General features: G+C 41.7%; 1 protein-coding gene across 5 annotated transcripts in view; it reads left to right on the forward strand.

The window, feature by feature from the left end:
• The window catches only part of klf12b (Kruppel-like factor 12b), a 243,472-nt gene that overhangs the window by 103,434 nt on the left and 120,793 nt on the right, over nucleotides 1–19,245 (forward strand). For 4 of the 5 annotated variants that reach the window (XM_041198790.1, XM_041198792.1, XM_041198793.1 and 1 more), the window contains exon 2: nucleotides 9,523–9,621. The exons of the other annotated variant lie outside the window; for it this stretch is intronic. In XM_041198790.1, the coding sequence (XP_041054724.1) occupies nucleotides 9,556–9,621 (66 nt within the window). In that variant the 5' untranslated portion in view covers nucleotides 9,523–9,555. The remainder of the gene's footprint in view (nucleotides 1–9,522; nucleotides 9,622–19,245) is intronic. 5 annotated transcript variants of the gene reach the window in all.

The following is a 19,245-nucleotide window of genomic DNA, read 5'->3' on the forward strand; positions in this document are numbered from 1 at the left end:
ACAAAAGGCAAAGGGAATGGTAATGGTGTGGTAAAGAAACAAAGCATTGGTTCAGAGTGAGTATTAATACCTCTGCCTGAAAACAGAAACATGAAAACAAGTTACAGACTGGCAATTGGCAAACAAAAATTTACTACAACCATCGCCCATTGCCTTTTGTTCCATTACATCTTTGTCATTTAATCTGTATTGCCAACTACCCTATCCCAGGCCTGAGGCTTGCCTGAGACCCCAGACCCCCCATAAAAAGTTTGACTTTGATGACACAGCTAGGGAGAAAGGAAAATCTTGCCTGATTGACAGCTTTATGGTTTTACAATAAGCTATGTTTCTGTGATCTCTTTTGCCTATGGCTCAATGTTAATTTGCACAAGATAGAAAGGTGTCAAGTATTTATAGCTTCTGTTATTAATGCTCTAAAGGTCTATTTGACAGACACTTTTATAGAGTTGTAGCAACAGCATTTCATGTTAAAGAAAATTTATAAGAAGTGTATTGAACAGTGAGTGCTGTTCATTTGCTGTTGATTGCAATATCTGAGCCATTATGGAACTAGTTCATACCACACAACTGATGACCTGATGAGCACAAGATTAAAGTGAATAAGTTCAACGATTACAAAAAAAATACCACCCATTATTTAGCTATTTGAAGACTTTGCATTACAATTGGATTGTCTTCAATTTGCATGTACACTTTTACGTTCACAGGTTGTCCACTGGACTAATCATTCACTGACCTTGGATTTTTTGTGCTAGTTTTTTCATTGTTCATCTAAATGTGTCACTGTAACATTAGTTTACTAATCAGAAATCCCTGTTGAAATATTAATCGAAAACCTTCCTAAATTGCCAGAAACTGTCCAGCTATTCTAAGCACATATTTATTGGGTTCAGTTAACTTACTTGTCAGCTTTACAGGGGGTAGCACTTATTTCACAATATTGCAGAGTTGTCATTGTTGGGGCTCGCAAGTAAAGAGTAAAAAAGTCTGAAGCCGCTGTTTAAGTACCTGGAAACCAGCTGACAGGGTATGTGAAGAAAAAGAAGCACAACTTTGAATTGGAAAGCTGAAAGCAGATTTGAAAACATGTCTGGTAACGTTGATTGAGGTGGCAACCTTTACCTTTTGAGGCTATTTTTCCTGACTCATATTGAATATGTGTCCGTGATTCACTATCCTTGTGAGGTTTCGGGAAATTTGTGTGACGGCACTGTGCATTATCGAGTGGCAACATTGTGTTATAAATGGGCTGTCATGCTTCTTCATGACTATTCTAATTCATATTTGTTTTGGGAATTGTTTTGTTGTGTGAATTGTTTTTCTGCTTGAAGCGAGGGGTAACTGTGCTGTGAAATGAGAGATTTTCCAGATTCTGGTATCCAGTGTGAGAATGAGAAAGATAGCTAGCTATAGCAAAGTAAACTTTCCCAGCTCCACCACAAAGCAGGCTGACCAACTGTCCGGTGTTTTAAGGGATTGTCCCTTGCCCTGACTGCTTCCCTTATTTCTTGGACAGCCTGTGGGAGACTGAGCCTGGGAGTCACCCTTTGCCTTTGACTTTGTTTTTGCTGTGAGCATGTGCACTGTGGCTGCTGGTGACCATGGGGAAGTTATGATGACAAGTGCTCCTGCCCCCCCATGCCCCCAACAACCCCAACAACCCCCTCGCTCAAGCAATGGTCACTACCCTCACTCCGCCCCCAACAACCCCCTCGCTCAAGCTATTGTCACTACCCTCACTCCGCCTGCTCTTATGGTCACCATCCCCACTCTTGCCCTTAGGATCACCAGCAACCCACCCTCTCCCCACCTCCACCCCTGCCAATCCTGGTGCCACGGTTGGAGTGTCCCTTTTTTCACTTCATAAGAATTAGTCACCCTGCCACAGAGGAGTACCTCAACTGCAGAGCAATGCCATTTGTTTCCCAGAGCAGCTATCCTGTGCAATTACTAATTGAGTATCAATTTGGGCAATATTTTAATACTTCAAAATCGTTCGCTGTTAAAATTTGAGATTTGAACTCTTGAACCTTCAGGGAGAGGAGCTGATTTAGCCCAGCTATTAAATTTGTGGCTTCATGGTTACAAACTTTGTTTTTCAAAATAAGTTAGATGTGACTCAAGATTGGAAATGCTGCCTGGGACTTGCTGCCACTGTTTGGAGTGCACCTTACACTGTGTAAGTGTCAAGGGCTATTTAACCCACTAAACCTGTTGGCTGGCATCACTTGTCAGAAATTCAGGTGGCACACGATTTACTAACCATTCAAATTAACCACTGCAAAATTGAAAAATCACTCTTTATAACTCCATTACCATCAGCAACCACTCTGACGGGGACCCCGATTTTCCATACCTCCGATCATGTCGGAACGGAGGCAAGGATGGTCCGGCTGTATTTAAAAATAGCGGACGGGACATGATTCCGGGATTACTGCCCACAATCCCAACACCCCTGATTTTCAGTGACGTGGGGAAGAGTGCACGTATCCAGCCTGCCCCTTGTACTCCCACCTGGCCGGCTACACTGCAGGGGTAGGCATCTCCTAGACCCCACACTTTTCGAGGATTCGAGCCAGGTTCTCCTTGACTCGTGGTTCATGGCCTCCCTGAGGAGTCGCGAACCATAGGTCCAGATATTCGCTCTCGGATTGGGGTCGCAGAGATGGGAGAAATCCCGGCTCTCCAAACCTGACCTCTAAAGATGGCTGCCTGCAGATTGGATTTTCGTTCTGGGGCGGGGGTGAGTGAGCTGGATTAGAAGTCAGACCCACCGCCTCCCAGAACGAGGGCACAGGCAGCCAGGTGCAGAGGTAGGGTGGGCAGAAGGCCTACCTCTGTGCTCTGGCTCTCTGTTTTAATTAATAAAAAGATTAAAATAAAAAACAGCCTCCAGGCCTCACCACCCCCCCTCGCACCCCCACACACCGCCCATGTCCCATCCATGCTAACCTGTGCCACTTCATGGTCCCCACCTACTCCCCATTGCCCCATATACCTCCATGACATCCCCCTCCCACATCCCCATGGCCCTTCATAGCCCCTATGCCAACTTAGTACCAACACATGCCAACCCAATTCCTCACCCACCATTCTTTGCCCTTACCCCCTCCATTCCAACTCACCTAGTATACTTTGACAGTTCTTTGACAGTTTTGACAGTTTTTTGACAGCTTGACTGTTCTTTGACATTTTGACAGCTCTTTGACAGCTTCAAAATTTCCAATGAGTTTATGCACTCTTATGCCTAATCATGTTTACTGTTAACAATCCCAAAGGATGTCTTCCCTCTCCCAAAGAGTGCCTTACCTTTTGCAAAGGTCTCCTGCGATGCTATCCAAAGAGGTACCTTACTTCTTCATAGGGATAACCTAGCTATCCAAAGGAATCCACCAAGTTCAGACCAACTCTTAACGGGTCTAATCTGCACACTCCAGGGATTACACACTTGGCCTGCCAAAATCCCTCTTTGGTGGAGGCAGTTGGTGATGTAAATGGCCAGCTAATTCCATAAATCATTCATGTGCGAAGACCAGGTTGACTCCATTCATGCCCCCACAAAGCGAGGAAATACTATGTTCAGAGGCAGGACTTAGAACTTCCAGACATTTCTGGGATTTTTGCCAGGTAGTAAAAATCTGTGCCATGGTCTGGTTTTGGAAGCTTTTTGAAAGTTTAGATCAAAATGCCTTACCCATCTACCCCAATGCCAACTCACGTCCCAACTGCACCCCAGGGCCCCTCATACCTCTACATCAACCTATGACACCCACCCCAAACCCACTGCCTATGGTCCCTCATGCCCTCCATGCCAATTCATGGCATTTCCATGCCCATTCATCCAGTATATGCCCTGTATAGAACCAGTGAACTCTATAGTAACAATGGCATGTGTGCAACTGCTTAAAAACAACCAATCATAATTCTCTTTAAAGAAACTGCTGTTGCTACAACCCTATAAAAGTGTCAAAAATCAAACAAACCTTTAGGGCAGGATTTTACGCATCAGCGAGCAGGAGCGGGTCCCACTCACTGACATGTAAAATGACGTGTGGTGACGTTAGGTGGAACTCCGACGTCACTGCGCCCCATTTAAATTTTCAGGTAGGCTGGGGCTCAGCAAAATCAGCTGTGTGCCCGCCGACCTGTCAATGGCCAATGGAGGCCATTGACAGAGTGAATTAAGTAATTAATGGACCTGCCCGTCCAACCTTAAGGTTGGCGGGCTGGCCAGGAGCCCCGGCGTGAATTAGAAAAAGCATGAAACCTCATCCACGGGCGGGATGAGTTTTCATGTAGGTTTTAAAAAATTTTAATAAAGTTTTTGTAAAAATTATGGACATGTCCCAACTCATGTGACATTGTCACATGAGGGGACATGTTAGGGAAATTTTATTTTTCTATTTTTAGCTTTTTCACATTTACAGCCAAACTCCCTGAGGCTGCACTTAGCCTCAAGGAGATGAGTGCGCTGTTTCATGCGCATGCGCGAAAGAGCGCACTCTCGATTTTGGGAATCCCTCCCGCCCGCACAGGGAGCTTCTGTGCAGACGTCACTCTGGGCAGGCCTTAATTGGCCTGCCCACGCAAAATGGCACCGATCGGAAGCATGCCCGCAAGCGCCCGCCCATCAACTTTGCCCCCGACGGGAGGAAAATCCTGACCTTAGAGTATCAATAATAACAGCTATAAGCACTTCACACTTCTTTATCTTGTGCTAATAAACATTGAGTCATTAACACTATCGATCACAGAAAAAAAGCTTATTATAACATTACAACGCTGTTAATCAGGCAAAATTTTCCCTTCTCCCTACCTGTGTGAGTCTGGGTTCTCAGCCAAGCCTCAGGTCTGGGATAGTGTAGAGGGCAGGAGAGATTAAATGACAAAGATGTCATGGAGCAAAAGACAGAGGGTGTGGTAATAGTTGTAGTGAAGATTCTCTTTTGCCAATTGCCAGTCTGTATCTTGTTTTCATGTTTTTGCTTCAGACAGAGCTCTTCATTATTCTGCCATTGACGCTCACTCTGAGCCAATGCTCTGTTTCTTTACCACATTATTTTCACTCCCAGATTACTCCTTCCTTTGTCTTTTGTTCCATGGTATCTTTGTCATTTACTCTCTCCTACAGTCTGCCCTTTCCCAGGCCATCCCTATGTTTTTTAACTGCACCCCACACCCCCTCCTTACAACAGCAAGAAACACATTACATTTCTACATCCTTTCAATTTTAAAGAAGTCATGTTCGACTGAAATGATAACTTTATTTCTTTCTCCACAGATGCTGCCTGACCTGCTGAGTATTTCTAGCAGTTTCTGTTTTTATTTCAAATTTCCAGCACCTGCAGTAGTTTGCTTTTATTTTAGGCTTTAACTTGCCAACGAATTACCACAATACTTCCTACCCGAGCCTAATGCCTTTATATAGAAGGATGCTCCTGAGCCTGTCTTCTTACCAATCTTGCTGACCAAGCCATTGAATACTGAAGCCCCCCCCCTTTTAGTCTAATGGTCATGTATTAGTTAACAAAGGCAAAATACTGGGGATGCTGGAAACATGAAATAAAAATGGAAAATGCTGGAAATATTTAAGTCTGACAGCACCTGTGGAGAAAGAAACACATTTGGCGTTTCAAATTTGATCAAGACCTTTATGCAGAACTGAAGGATGATAGAAATGTATCAGGTTTTGACCAAGTGAAAGAGGAGAGGGTTGGAGGGCTAAGTTACTGGGTAACTGGCTGTTGAAGTACTTTTCCTTATCTGAGGCACATGTTGACCCCTCTTGAGCAACAGTTAGCATTGTGCAGATTTAATATTGCTACATTCAAATGCCAAACATCACTGATCTTGAATGGTAAGTAAGATGATTCAAGGACCTCTCATTTTAACCACTGTATAATTCTCTAAGTATCTTGCTGATTCAAATGTTCCACAACTTCTGAAAAATAGATGGGTGTACATTCTTAAAATATTAGTGTGCAAGTGAAATTTGCTGATTGTCATGTATAATATGTGAAGTTCTTGTTGGTTGAGAAATTCGGAGATCTAAGCCCAGGTCAGCAAAAAAGTGCATTAAAGTGTATTTTCTATTCCAATCGCAAGAAACTTTTGCATCAAATGTGATGAAAAATCCTTCACTTCACTGTAAAGCCCTGAGACACAGTGATTGCTGGTATCTTTCTCCAGTGGAGGAGTCGTAAACACCACAAGATGTGGCAGATGCCTGAATTGTTGCTCCCAAAGTAAATCTTGTATAACGTTTAGTGAGGCGACATGTGTTAAATTTACTTTTGTCCCTCCAATTTTCCCTCCATCTGTCCTGAGTTTACTGTCTCAGGGAGGGTGACTGCTCAACTGAACCAGGACAATATCCATGGGCTAACATAGCCATGTAGACCATTGTAACTGACCCCAATATTCTCACCCAGCATCCACATTTATAGGGGTAACCCGTGACATGGGGTGGCTGCCTTAAATAGGCGATATTGAGTCGGGAGTTGTTTTGCATATCTTCTGACTTTATTTTCATTGACCCCAATAGAAATAAAAATTGGGGAAGATGTAAATGTACCGCTGATTTACTACCACCCACTTTACACTATTATGCAAAGTCAAAATCAATCTCTTAGTCCCTAATTTATTCTCATTCAGCACTGTTCATAAATTGAACAATTATCTTAATTTTAAATATTATTGAGATAAGTGCTGTGGTCGTGTTTGCAATGTTAATAGCAAGAACTAATTTACTAACTAGGGTAGATGATATAGAGTTCGTAATTTTACAAGCGTATATTTACTTTAATTCTGGTGTCTATCAACAAAAACAACTTAGTCTTTATGTAGTCGTGCTTTTGACATCCCCAAGGCACTTTACTGGGAACAGTATCAAAATTTTGGTACCAAGCTGCATAAGAAAGAGAGACAGAGAGATTTAGGGGAAGGAATACCAGAGCTTAGGGTCTGGACAGCTGAAGGCAACATTGAGTGTTTTAAAATTGGGGATGCTCAGAAATCTCAGAAGGTTGTAGGGCTGGAGGAGCTTACAGGGAAGCATTTTTCCTGAGCACTGCAAGTCTAAATGAGCTACTTGAGCCCACTGGGATGCAATTTTCTCATGCAATTAGAAATAGGAGCGCGAGTAGGCTGTATAGCCTGTCAAGCCTGCTCCACCATTCTTATAATTGTGGCTGATCTTTGGCTTCAGCTCCACTTTCCCTCCCACCCCACATATCCCTCGATTCCCTGAGAGACCAAAAATCTGTCTATCCCAGTCTGGGATGTATTCACTGATGGATCATCTGCAGCCCTCCAGGGTAGTGAATTCCAAAGATTCACAACCCTTTGAGTGAAGTAATTTCTGCTCATCTCAGTCCTAAGTGATCGGCCCATCATCCTGAGACTGTGCCCTCGTGTTTTAGATTCCTGGACCTGGAGCGGAAACAATTTCTGAGGGTCTGCCCTTTCAAGCCCTTCAGAATCTTGTGTGTTTCAATGAGATCGCCTCTCATTCTTCTAAACTGCAGAGAATATAGGCCCAATTTACTCAGCCTCTCTGTGTTGGGTTAGGGCATTATCCTTTCACTCATGGGAGACATGTTCTGATCTAATCCAGCCTGACGTGGTTAAAAACTGAACTCACTGCCTGCTTTGAGGGAGAGTAAAAATTTGAGTTTGTCACCTGAGATCGCTCTTGCCCCCCCCTGCATCCCTAGGCAGAGATTATATTACTGGACTTGTAAATCAGAGGCCTGGGCTAATAATTCAGAGAACATGAGTTGAAACTTCACCATGGAGCAGTCTGAGAACTTGAATTCAGAAAAAATCTGGATGGGAAAGGCTGGCATCATTAAAAGTGACCATGAAGTTGTCGGATTGCAATTTTTAAAAAAAAACGTGTTTGCTCATGTCCTGTAGGGAAAGAATCTTGCTGTCCCATGGTCTGGTCTATATGTGACTCCAGTCCCACACCCATGTGATTGATGCTTTATCTGCTTTCTGAAGTGGCCGAGCAAACTAGTCAGTTGCATCAAACTTGAGGTGGACGCTAAATGCCCGTGATATTCACACCCTGAGAATAAATCATTTAAAACAGGAGGCCTAATGAGATGAAGTAGCCTGAGAGTTTATCAATAATGCAGAATTAAAAACAAAACTGAGCATGACCTTGGTCCAAATTTCTGTACTAACCTGTAAGTTGGTGCCTATATTTCCCCACATGACAAGTTCCTGATCATGTCGGTATTAAAGGGGGTGTACGCAGAATGGAGAGTAGATGCTCTGCACGTGAGAGAAAGGCATTTTCAGTGGTCAGTATATATGGACGGTGATTATTTATCATTGGTGTGCAGGGAAACCATTGTCCACACTCATGTTTCATTCATATCTAGCAGTACAACAGGCTATCCAACAAAAGCATTCCGGTTTTTATCGCACTTTCTTCCTCCTTTCATTTGCTAGGAACAGTACACAGGGGAAATATTGACTTGCACGCACACCGTATGGTTACAGTGGGTGAAATTCTTACTCTGTGCTGGGGGCCAGAAAACGGAATATTTTACAGCAGAAGCCCAGTGGGAATACTGGTGTGGAGAGTCGGGGAAGGGAAGGAAATATTTGGTTAAAGGCAGGGCCAGGAGTATAATTCAGGGGCTAGAAGGGTATTCGGGCAGTGGACAACTTGGGTTTCTGCTCTCCTGTAGCATTTGGTGCAAAAAAACCTTGTTCAAAACAAACACAAAGCTCATCAAAATCATGCCTGGGTGAAGTTGACAGAAGACAATGGACTGGAAAAGATCAGCTGAATACGTAAACTTGACTTTGATTATATAAGCCCTTAAGGTGATGCACTTCTATCAGTGAAAAGCTGTAATTGAAGGCAGCCCGGTTCTTCAGATCATTTGAATGATGAATTGATTGAATATGGTGAGTTGTGAAACGTTTGTTATGAAATCAATTGTAAGAGGGCGGTGAGGGGGGATAAAAAAACATCACCAAAGGCTTATGACTTTTTTTTCCAACAGTTCATTAATCATGCATTTCTCAAAGCTCTTCCTCACTCAGAACTGTTCCATTTCTGCACGACATGGACACCTTTATGTGAGGCAGCTGCTTTCTCTTTGAGCAATGCTTCTTCAAGGGGGCTCCGTTCCATCCGTTCATCCTTCAATGTCTGTCAGTTATGTAGCCTGAGGCATTTGTACTTCTCGTATCCCTGGCTGGATTCCGAAAGGGAGCTTGCGTTTCAAACAAAGCTGGAGGAGGGCAAAATCCTCTTGGGCCTCAGAGCAAAGAGGCACAGTAACTAGGGCGCCCGTGCCAGAGCACCAGGTTAGCCTATTGACACTCTGGCATAGCTAGCAGCAAACCCAGGGTTGCAGCAGTCTTAATCATTGTGTGCTTGCAATAACTGACGTTTGTTTCAGACTTCTCTGCTGGGCTGCGGGGGTGAGGGGTGGTGGGAGGGAAGAAAGTACAAAATGGCCCTCTCACACATGACTATTTTTCACTTCCTCACAGTGCTCGGACAGCAAAGACACCTTTGAGAACATAATGTTAATGCTTGACGGGATGCCGACAGCAAGAGTCAAACCAGAGCTTCTGGAATCTGAACGAGGGGTAAGCCGAGGTTTCCAGACAATTCCCTTTTCCCCGATAGCAGTAATTATTTCCAGACCTTTCTGAAGCCAGTCTCCTCACAGCCTGAGCCACAAAGTTCACATCCATCTTCACCCCTCCCCCATCTCTGATGATGTGTAGTCTGAAATCCAGAGAACATGCAGCCATGCCAACATGATATCACCAACTCTAAAGTTGAGAAAAATCTGTTAGTGGAGTATGTTTTAAATTGGCTGGAGTACAGCTTTTCTTTCGTGTTTTTTTTTTAAATGTTCCTTTCTGGACATTTCTCTCAGACTTGACCTAGGATTAAGAAGTCATATCTAAAAGTCTTGCAGCTAGCTCACTTGAAAGTCTCACACTTATTTCACACTTAGGCCTGATTTATGAATATGTGTTGATAAAACGTTAAAAAAAAAAGAATACTAAGTAAATAGGGAAGCTACGATGAAAAAACAGCATTCAAAAAAATTACAGATTGTATATCAGTAATTTCCTGCCGCTGCCTTCTAGCCATTAAGATTGGCAGCTGCCGAACTGCAAACTTTCCTTAACCACAGTAGTTAGCCTTTTACTTGCTCCATCAACTCTGGTCTCTTAAGTATCCCCAGTATGAGTTGCACCATCTTTGATAGCCGTGCCTGTAGCAGCCAAGGCCCTAAGCTCTGGAATTCCCTTCCTAAACCCATCTGCCTCTCTAACTCTTTCTTGCACTCTAAGACAATGCTGAAAACCACCTCTCTAATTAAGCTTTTGGTTCCCCATCCTAATATCTCCTAATGTGACTTGATGTCAAATTCTGTTTGATAATTGTTCCTGTGTATTGCTTTGGAATGTTTTACTGTGCTAAAGGTGCTAGATAAATGTAAATTACTGCTTTTGTTGTCGATGTATTTATTAATGGTGTTTAAAATGACATGCCGCGCTAAACACAGTCACATCTTAACAGTGTGTTACACAGCCATATCACTGCTGTTGTGTAAAACAGCATATCGTTGGGCATAGTGCAAGCAATACCACAGAAAATCCACCAGTAATATTTACTGAGCCAACAGTATTGGCATTCAATAGTATGTGTGTTAACATTTACTGCCTTTGCCAAAAGAAATTAATAATTAGAGAATACAATTGATAGGCTCATAAAAAATCCACAAGGGCATGAATTATAATGTTAGTGTGGGGCATATCAAATAGGCTGCTGCTATTATCATGGTTTAATGTTGATAGTTTGCAGTGGAACAGTAAAGGATGCTGGCCAACGTTCTATGGCAGAGTGTAACAGTATCAACAACTTACATTTGTATGGTAATTTTAATCTAGCAACACACCCAAGGCACTTCAGGAGTGTTACCAAGCAAAGTTTGACATTGAGCCACACAAAAATCTATTAAGACCAATGAGCAAAACCCTCAAAAGAAGTAGGTTTCAAGGAGCATCGTAATAGAGGAGAGGGAAGCAGAGAGACGGAGAGGTTGAGGGAGGAAATTCACAAGCCTAGGGACTTTGCAGCTGAAGACACAGCCGGCAAGGTTGGGGAGGTGTAAGAAGCTAGAACTGGAGGAATCCAGGTATCTCAGAGGCTTACAGGGCTGGAGGAGGTTATAGCGTTGGGCAGGAACAAAGCCTTGGGGGGATTTGAAATCAAGGGAACTTTAAAATTGAGGCCTGTTGGTCTGGGAGCTGATGTGTAAGTCAGCGGGCACAGGTGAATAAAAGGGTTACAACTAAGGAATAAGTAAATTAAAATGCAAGCTCTGCAGTGTTTATTTTATTAATATGGCAAGAGACAATGTCATGTTTTTGTACAGGGCCTGAATTGCTAAAGTCAACAGAGATTGCGGACAAAAGAATTCTGTCACACAATGTGGTTTTATTCCACTTATGTCCAATATTTCAAGATCATGATGCTGGGCTCCAGCTGGTTCTCCATCTGGTGGGTGAGACCCCTTATTGTGCCAGTCCATCTTTCAGTTGGTACCACTCGTACCTTTGAGGTTATGGGTTTGAGTCCCATTCCAGGACTTTAACACAAAAATCAAGGTGGACACTTCAGAGTAGTACTGAGGGAGGACTGCATTATCAGAGGAGGCATGAAACCAAGACCCGTATACCCCCTCAAATGGATGTAAAAGATCCCACAGTGCCATTTTGAAGAAGAGCAGGGGAGTTATCTCCAGTCTGTTGGCCAATATTTACCCCTCAAACAATATCACTAAAACAGATTATCTGGCCATTATTACATTTCTGCTTGTCGGAGCTGACTGCGCACAAATTGGCTGCCATGTTTCCTGCATTACCAAAGTGATGACATTTCAGAAAGACTTCATTGTCTGTAAAGCGCTTTGAGACATCTGGTGGTTGTGAAAGGTGTTATAATAATGAAAGTCTTTTCTTTTCCCAGAGAATAGTTAGAATGTGAAAACCGGTATCCCAAGGAGTAGTTGAAGCAAACAGCATAGATGCATCTAAGGAGAAGCTAGATAAACACACAAGGGAGAAAAGCTTAGATGAAGTAGGGGGGAAAGCATAAACGCCAACATGTACCAGTTGGGCTAAATGACCTGTGCTGCACATTCTGCACTTCTGTGTAATGCTTGCAGTTCATTCAAGCTGTTAACTTGGTGATTGGAACATTCTCCTCCGCCTCTCTATCTTTTGTCTCTTTTGCCATAAAAAAGGGCTCTCTTACCTTGTAGTTTTCAATCCCTTGCACCGTTTTTTTTTCTTTGTTGATTGGCTTGTGTACTTCCCGTATTTTCAAGACTCTGCCTGTGTGTCAATATTTGCCAGTGAATGTAAGTGAATTCACACTGGTAAGCTCATCACAAATTCAGATGGATGTTTTTCCCCAGTACACAACAGTTATGGTGGCTCTCTTATTGTTCATTAATCAATATGCTACCCAATATGCCAACCAACATAAAAGAGTTGATGCCAGCAAATTGAACATTTTTCTGACAGCCATGTGTTTTTGGACTATTGCTTAACTGTTCGTATTGACGATTAGAAAAATGAAAGAAAAGAAAGAAAGGCTTGCATTTATATAGTGCCTTTCATGACCACAGGACATTCCAAACTGGTTTCAAGCCAATGAAATACTTTTGAAGCGTAGTCACTGTTGTAATGCAGGAAATGCGGCAGCCAATTTCTGCACAGCAAGCTTCCACAAACAGCAATGTGATAATGACCAGATAGACTGTTTTTATTGAATGAGGATAAATATTGGCTGGGACACTGGGGAGAGTGCCATACCCCCACTCAGCTCTTCTTTGAAATAGCACCCTAAGATCTTTTACATCCACCTGAGAGGGCCTTGGGTTAACATTTAATCCAAAAGACAGCATCTCCAACAGTACAGAACTCCCTCAGTGCTACTGCACTGAAGTGTCAGCCTAGATTATTCTGCTCTAGTCCTGGAGTGGGAGTTTAACCTACAACCAACTGACACAGAGGCTTGAGCACATTTGCTTACTGCAAGAGGTGTTAGACTGGCTGCAATATCATTTTTGCAAATGCACTTTACAGATTGTCAACATTTTACTGTTATTAAAACTTTATAACGTCAACATAAGTCACTTGTAATACCAAATACAATTTGGAATTCAGTGGTGCAAGTGAGTCTCTAATCACATCTTTGCTCACTGCTTCATACAAGAACGCGGCCAACTGTCTTCCAAGACACTTTGCCAAATCAACAGTAGCTCAGTAAAGCCTCATCATGCAGGTGACCTGTAGATGAACCTGCAAATAATCCCTCAAATCCCTCAGAAACCACAATAGGCGCTTCCCAAAGCATGATTACGCAAGCATTTCCGTATGGGAAGTTTAGTGGCAACTCGAGGCAAAAGAAATTAAAACATTTGGAGTAAAAAAAATAACCATTTTCACCCAAAGCAAACAAGCTTTACTCTTTTTGCAATCTTTATCTGATTCTCAGGAAAATGCTAGTCTGTGTATTTGTGACTCCATTTCTGGAATATATACGTTTAAGTACACTGGAAAGGCAACACAAGGCGCTCTCAATTTCAGTCTAAGTCAGACAATTATTTTGATAGCATTTCACATCACACCTGTTAGGCAATTGATACTGGCCTGGTAAAAACATCTGCTATATCATCATTAGGCAGTGTAAAAACTTACAAAACAATAGTTGATGGCCAAAAGTAATCAGTGAATGAGAATAAGTGCAATGATCATAGACAAACATATCTTGTGATTTCTCTTCAAATACTACAGATATTAAATCTAAAAAATCCAATTAATATTAATTTATGATACAACTATTAATTTAGAGAAAACCGTGGAAACAGCTCAGTGTTGGATTTGAGAACCAATGACTAGATTATTTGAACAAATAGTTGCTATCAGGAAATTAGATTTATACTTCTAAACGTACAATAAAACAGCAACTTCAACAGTGACAGAATGTTAGCAGTTGCTCTTCAGTGAACTGAAAATGTTTCTAATCTTCTGAAGTTCTTAAGCAAAATGTCAAAATTCTTTGACACAGCAAAAGCATGTGGACGGTCATTGATTTGCCTGCGAAAATTTAAAATGAAACGCTTTATTCTGTGCAGTTGCCCTATTGACATGTAATAAAAATATTCAGATCCTGGTCACATTCTCAATCGTTTTCTCATTTCCTTCAAAGGTGTTCCTGTATTTTCACACAATTGTCTTTGAAGCATGGTTTCTTTGCTGCATCATCATTTTGATTCTAGATATGAGTCTGGGCACACTTGTTCAAATTTCAAAGAAAGCAATTTGTGTGTGAATACAGTACAGTGGTTTTCACTTCTTAAAATTAACATCCTATTCCGATGGTCTTTCCTGTAAATTACACAATAGGTTGATAGGAAAGGATTGTCTTCTGTTAGGCAATTTGCATATTTAAAGATTGGGTTCGATGATGTGATAGATTATTGTTTGAGCCCAGTTTATGTGTGTGTATAAGAAGCGTGTATCCATGGCCTGAATTTTACCTTTGGTGTGCGGGTGCGCGCCCAACAAACCGGGATATAAATATGACGCACAATGATGTCGGGTGTGCGTCCCGATGTCATCGTGCACTCGCGCGATATTTCGTTTGGCGCGCGTGCGCCAGAGTCAGCTGTGCATCGCCAATAATTGAAAGGCCTATTTAGACCTTTAAGGACCTCATTAACTTGAAATTTATGCCGCCTGTCCAACCTAACGGTTGGCGGGTAAGCAGAAAGGCCAAGAGGCCTTTACGTTTTTTAAGAAACCTCATCCCACTCGTGCTAATACTCATTAAATAAAACCTTCATTTTGACATTAAAAACATGTCCCATCTCATGAGGGGTCATTTCATTCAATTTTTATTGCATTTATTAATTTTTTTTAAAAAGCGCTTCCATCTCCTCGAGGCAGCTCCGTGCCTCAGGGAGATTGAAGCGCTCTTTCACGCGCATGCGTGAACTGCGCGCTAGGCCCGGCTCTCTCTCCTACCCTGCCCATACCTGGCTCCCCAACTGCTCTGCCCCCTCCCGCCGAGCACACCAGACAAGGACAAAATTCGGGTACATGTTTTCTTATTTAAAGGAAACTATTGTTATATTGTGAAGTTTATAAGATTATTATATTTTGGGACTGTACTTTTAAATTTGGGGAGGGAGGTCATGTGACCTGTTCTGAATTACATCTGACGGTAAGCCTGGGAGGTTTGATTGTCAGAGATCAAAGAAAGGCTTAGATTTTTTTACTGGAAAGGAAGTACAAGGTATTTATGCTTGGAGACAATGGCAGCAGTCTGAGTTTACAATTAGACTGAGAGTCTCCCAAAGTTACAGAAATGTGTTGTTGGTGTCAGGTTGTAAACAGTTGTGCTGTGAACTGTCTATTTACTTCCAAGATGAAAGGGAGTTGGGATTGAGAATAGCTAATTAGCATTTATACCTGGCTATAAGGTTAATATGTTTCACATTGCCATGGGGAAGATGCAGAGGCAGCCATTTTTGAGATTAGGTTACAGGCTTCCTTGCACATCAGGGAATATCACAGACAGACAGCAGAGGTTCTGTGTGGTGAACAGGGAGAAAAGGCTGCTTGGCTACCTCTGCCAGATGCGGGGAGTGGGGAGATGGTCTCTAGTCGAAGAGATAGATCCTGCAGCCATTTAAGGATCATGAGAGATTTGTAGTGGCATGGCCAGGGGCAAGAAGAATCAACGGAACAGGTTTTACTGCCAATGTCGGATTTAAGGAGCTCCGGAAAACCGAGGAAAGCACATGGAGACGATCACCTGAAGCTACTACTCAACAAGACAGAGATACAGAAACTCATTGGAAGCTGGAGCTACTGTGGACTGTTTCCTTGAAGGACTGTAATTCAGTGGAGAGTGCAATGGGTGTTGAGTATAAAAGGGGAACATCATTTTCCATAGTTTAAAGTATAAATTGCCTAAGAAAAAGAAAATAGGGTTTAGCTAATAGTGTTTTTTATTATAAATGAAAAGCAGAAAATGCTGGAAAAACTCAGCAGGTCTGACAGCATCTGTGGGGAGAGAAACAGAGTTAACGTTTCGAGTCCATATGCGAGTCTTCAGAGCTCTGAAGAAGAGTCATACAGACTCGAAACATTAACTCTTTCTCTCTGCACAGATGCTGTCAGACCTGCTGAGTTTTTCCAGCACTTTCAGTTTTTATTTCAGATTTCCAGCATCAGCAGTATTTTGCTTTTATCTTAGTGATTTTTATGAATTATTTGTTACAGTAAAAGTTTTAAAACATGAAATCTTTGTGTCATTCTTTGGGCTAATAAATAGAAGTTTGAACCTCTTTAAAAGTTATCTGTCTTTCTGGAGCTCATAACACTATTTCCTCTAGGTGGGGAGTTTAGGAGTTGGGTATAGTCACAAAATTAAAGCCATACCTTTCAGGAATGAAATTAAGGAAACATTTCTTTGTGCAAGGGTGGTAAAGTTTGGAACGCTCCTCTGGAAAGGGCAAATGATGCTGGATTAATTCTTAGTTTTAAAACTGAGATTGATAGATTTTTGTTAGCCAAAGGTATTAGGGGACATGGGACAAAGGTGGGTAAATGGAGTTAAGTTGCAAATCAGCCATAATTGCATTGAAGCACAGGCTTTGATGGGCTAAAAGACCTACTCTTGTTCCTATATTCTCTCCAGTATTCAAACTTTATTCCATTGTAATTTTATTTTTGACCAAAATGCATTATATTTTTTTTAAAACTCAGCATAGATGGAATTTTATTTGTACCTACATGCCTCCTTTGGGTGTCTTTATTTAAAGTGCAATATCGAATTGTCTGCCCATGAAGTATCCTGCTTCATTTTCTCTTCCATTATCTACAATAATTGGGTGTGCTCTTTGCAGGGGTTGGGTGGGGGGTAAAGGGGGCTAATCCAATATTATCCAATTTGAACGATAGTCCAATGTTAAAATTGCTCTTCTTGACTCAGTTGTCAAGTATTTTTTGAGCATAGCTTTAATCTGTAGAGATTTCATTAAACAAAATGCTTGCCTTTAGTAATATTTTTCACTGGAACATAGCAGGAGGAGGCCATTCAGCCCGACGATCATGGCTGATGATCCACTTCAATGCCTTTTTCCCACACTATCCCCATATTCCTTTTCGCCATTGCTATTTAGAAATCTGTCAATCTCTGCTTTAGACATTCTGAGCTTCCACATCCCTTCCGGGGTAGAGAATTTCCAAAGGTTCACAACCCTCTGAGTAAAAAGATTTCTTCTCATCTCAGTACTAAATGGCTTCCCCTTTATTTTGAAATTACATCGCTTGGCTCTAGGTTCCCCAAGCAGGGGAAGCATCTTGCCTGTATCTACCCTGTCTATTTAGGCAGGTTTATATTTGTAATTTGCTCTCAGGCAGCATGAGTAATTCTTTTTTAGATTCTTATTGAGTCTGGCTAAGTTTCAGAGCCAGCTAGAGAATGCTGATGACCCAGACTGAGATCAGAGTTTGGCTGCAGTGTTGGATAGCAGTGTTATGTCTAAGAGCATAGAGTTTAACTAAAGAAAATGAAGATATGTAACACTTCAACCTGAGCTGTTGGATATTGCTTGAAATGCTTTCTTTCCTGGGAGATGATGTAATCAGGTCAAAACATGGAAAGGTTTTGTGTTAAAGCCGGCCAACATAATGACAGATCAAAAATAGCAGAGGTTTTATCTGCAATCAATGGTTTTTAATTAGTTTTTGTACATTAGTCCCTTAAAGCTCTATTTCCAGACAAATCCCAATCTCTTAAAGCTATATCTCCAGACAAATCAAAACTTCAATAAGCAGTTTAATTGTACTTGCTATAGGAGGGGATGGTGGTGCAATGGTAATGTCCGCTGGACTAGTAATCACAAGACGCAGGTCAATGCTCTGGGGACATGGGTTCAAATCCCACCACAGCAGCTGGGGGATGTTTCAATTAATAAATCTGGAATATAAAGCTAATCTTACTAATGGTGATCATGAAGCTATCATTGATTGTCGTTAAAAAAACACACATCTTGTTCACTAATGTCCTCCCTTTAGGGAAGGGAAATCTGCTGTCCTTACCTGCACTGGGCTACATGTGACTCCAGACCCACAGCCTCTTAACCACCCCCTGAAATGGCCTAGCAAGCCATTCAGTTCAAGGGCAATTAGGGATGGGCAACAAATGCTGGTCTTGCCAGCGATGACAACATCCCATGAAAGACTAAAGATAAGAAGTAAATTGATCTTAAGAAAGCCTATAACTTTTCCATCGTGTCAGAAATTGCTGTTGCCTTAAATGGGGCCAGTGGGAACCTTGTAATTTAATCAGCCCAAACTAGCTTGGTGAGCTGGGGGTAGGGAATGTGGATGAGGGTGAAGAAGCACTCTTGCTCCTCTTGACCCACAAGCAGTGCTGGAAAGGCATGTATCTTTTCCAAGCAGCAGTCCTCAACTCCCTTTTGCTGCTGGGTATCCTGAACCCCAGAAACCCATCCTACCAAGGTGTAACCCAAAAATGGAAATGAAATCTGCGAGATGCAGCTTTATTAAAATATTTAAATGAGCGAATCTCCCCCCCACCCCCTTGCACTTCCATTAAAACCAGAAGTAGGTGGATTGGAGACAGATTGGATTTGGGGTTGAGTTTTTTAAAAAGTTTATATTCTACCTGCCACAAGCCCACCAGTTTTGGGGGGGTTAAAATTCTTCTCTATGACTGACACCCTACAATATACTCTCCATTCAAAGTTAATTAATCTATATGGCCTAATAATTCTATTGATTCAGCTTCAAATTCCCACATTTTTGTGTTATTTATATTGGATACTGTGAATTTTGCAAAATAATCTTCAAACCAAAAAATGTAATAGATTGTATCCAGTTTCAGTTTTGCAAAATAAGTACTTTAAAAAGCAAAATAGTATTATTTAACTAGGCAATATTTTCAATATCCTACTTTCTAAATATTCAGTGAAATTTCGGAATGGGTCAGGACTTGTGCTTATACAGGTAAGGAGTTAAATGATAAGCTGCATCCTATTAAAACAACCTTTCCAACTGTCTAAAAAATTATAGTATGGGTATTGTTTACCATTTTAGAAATTTCTGTCAGACTTTCACAAAAGAAATCTTGCACACCTCAAAACC

Source organism: Carcharodon carcharias, chromosome 11, assembly GCF_017639515.1.
Source record: "Carcharodon carcharias isolate sCarCar2 chromosome 11, sCarCar2.pri, whole genome shotgun sequence".
Classification (NCBI taxonomy): Eukaryota; Metazoa; Chordata; class Chondrichthyes; order Lamniformes; family Lamnidae; genus Carcharodon; species Carcharodon carcharias.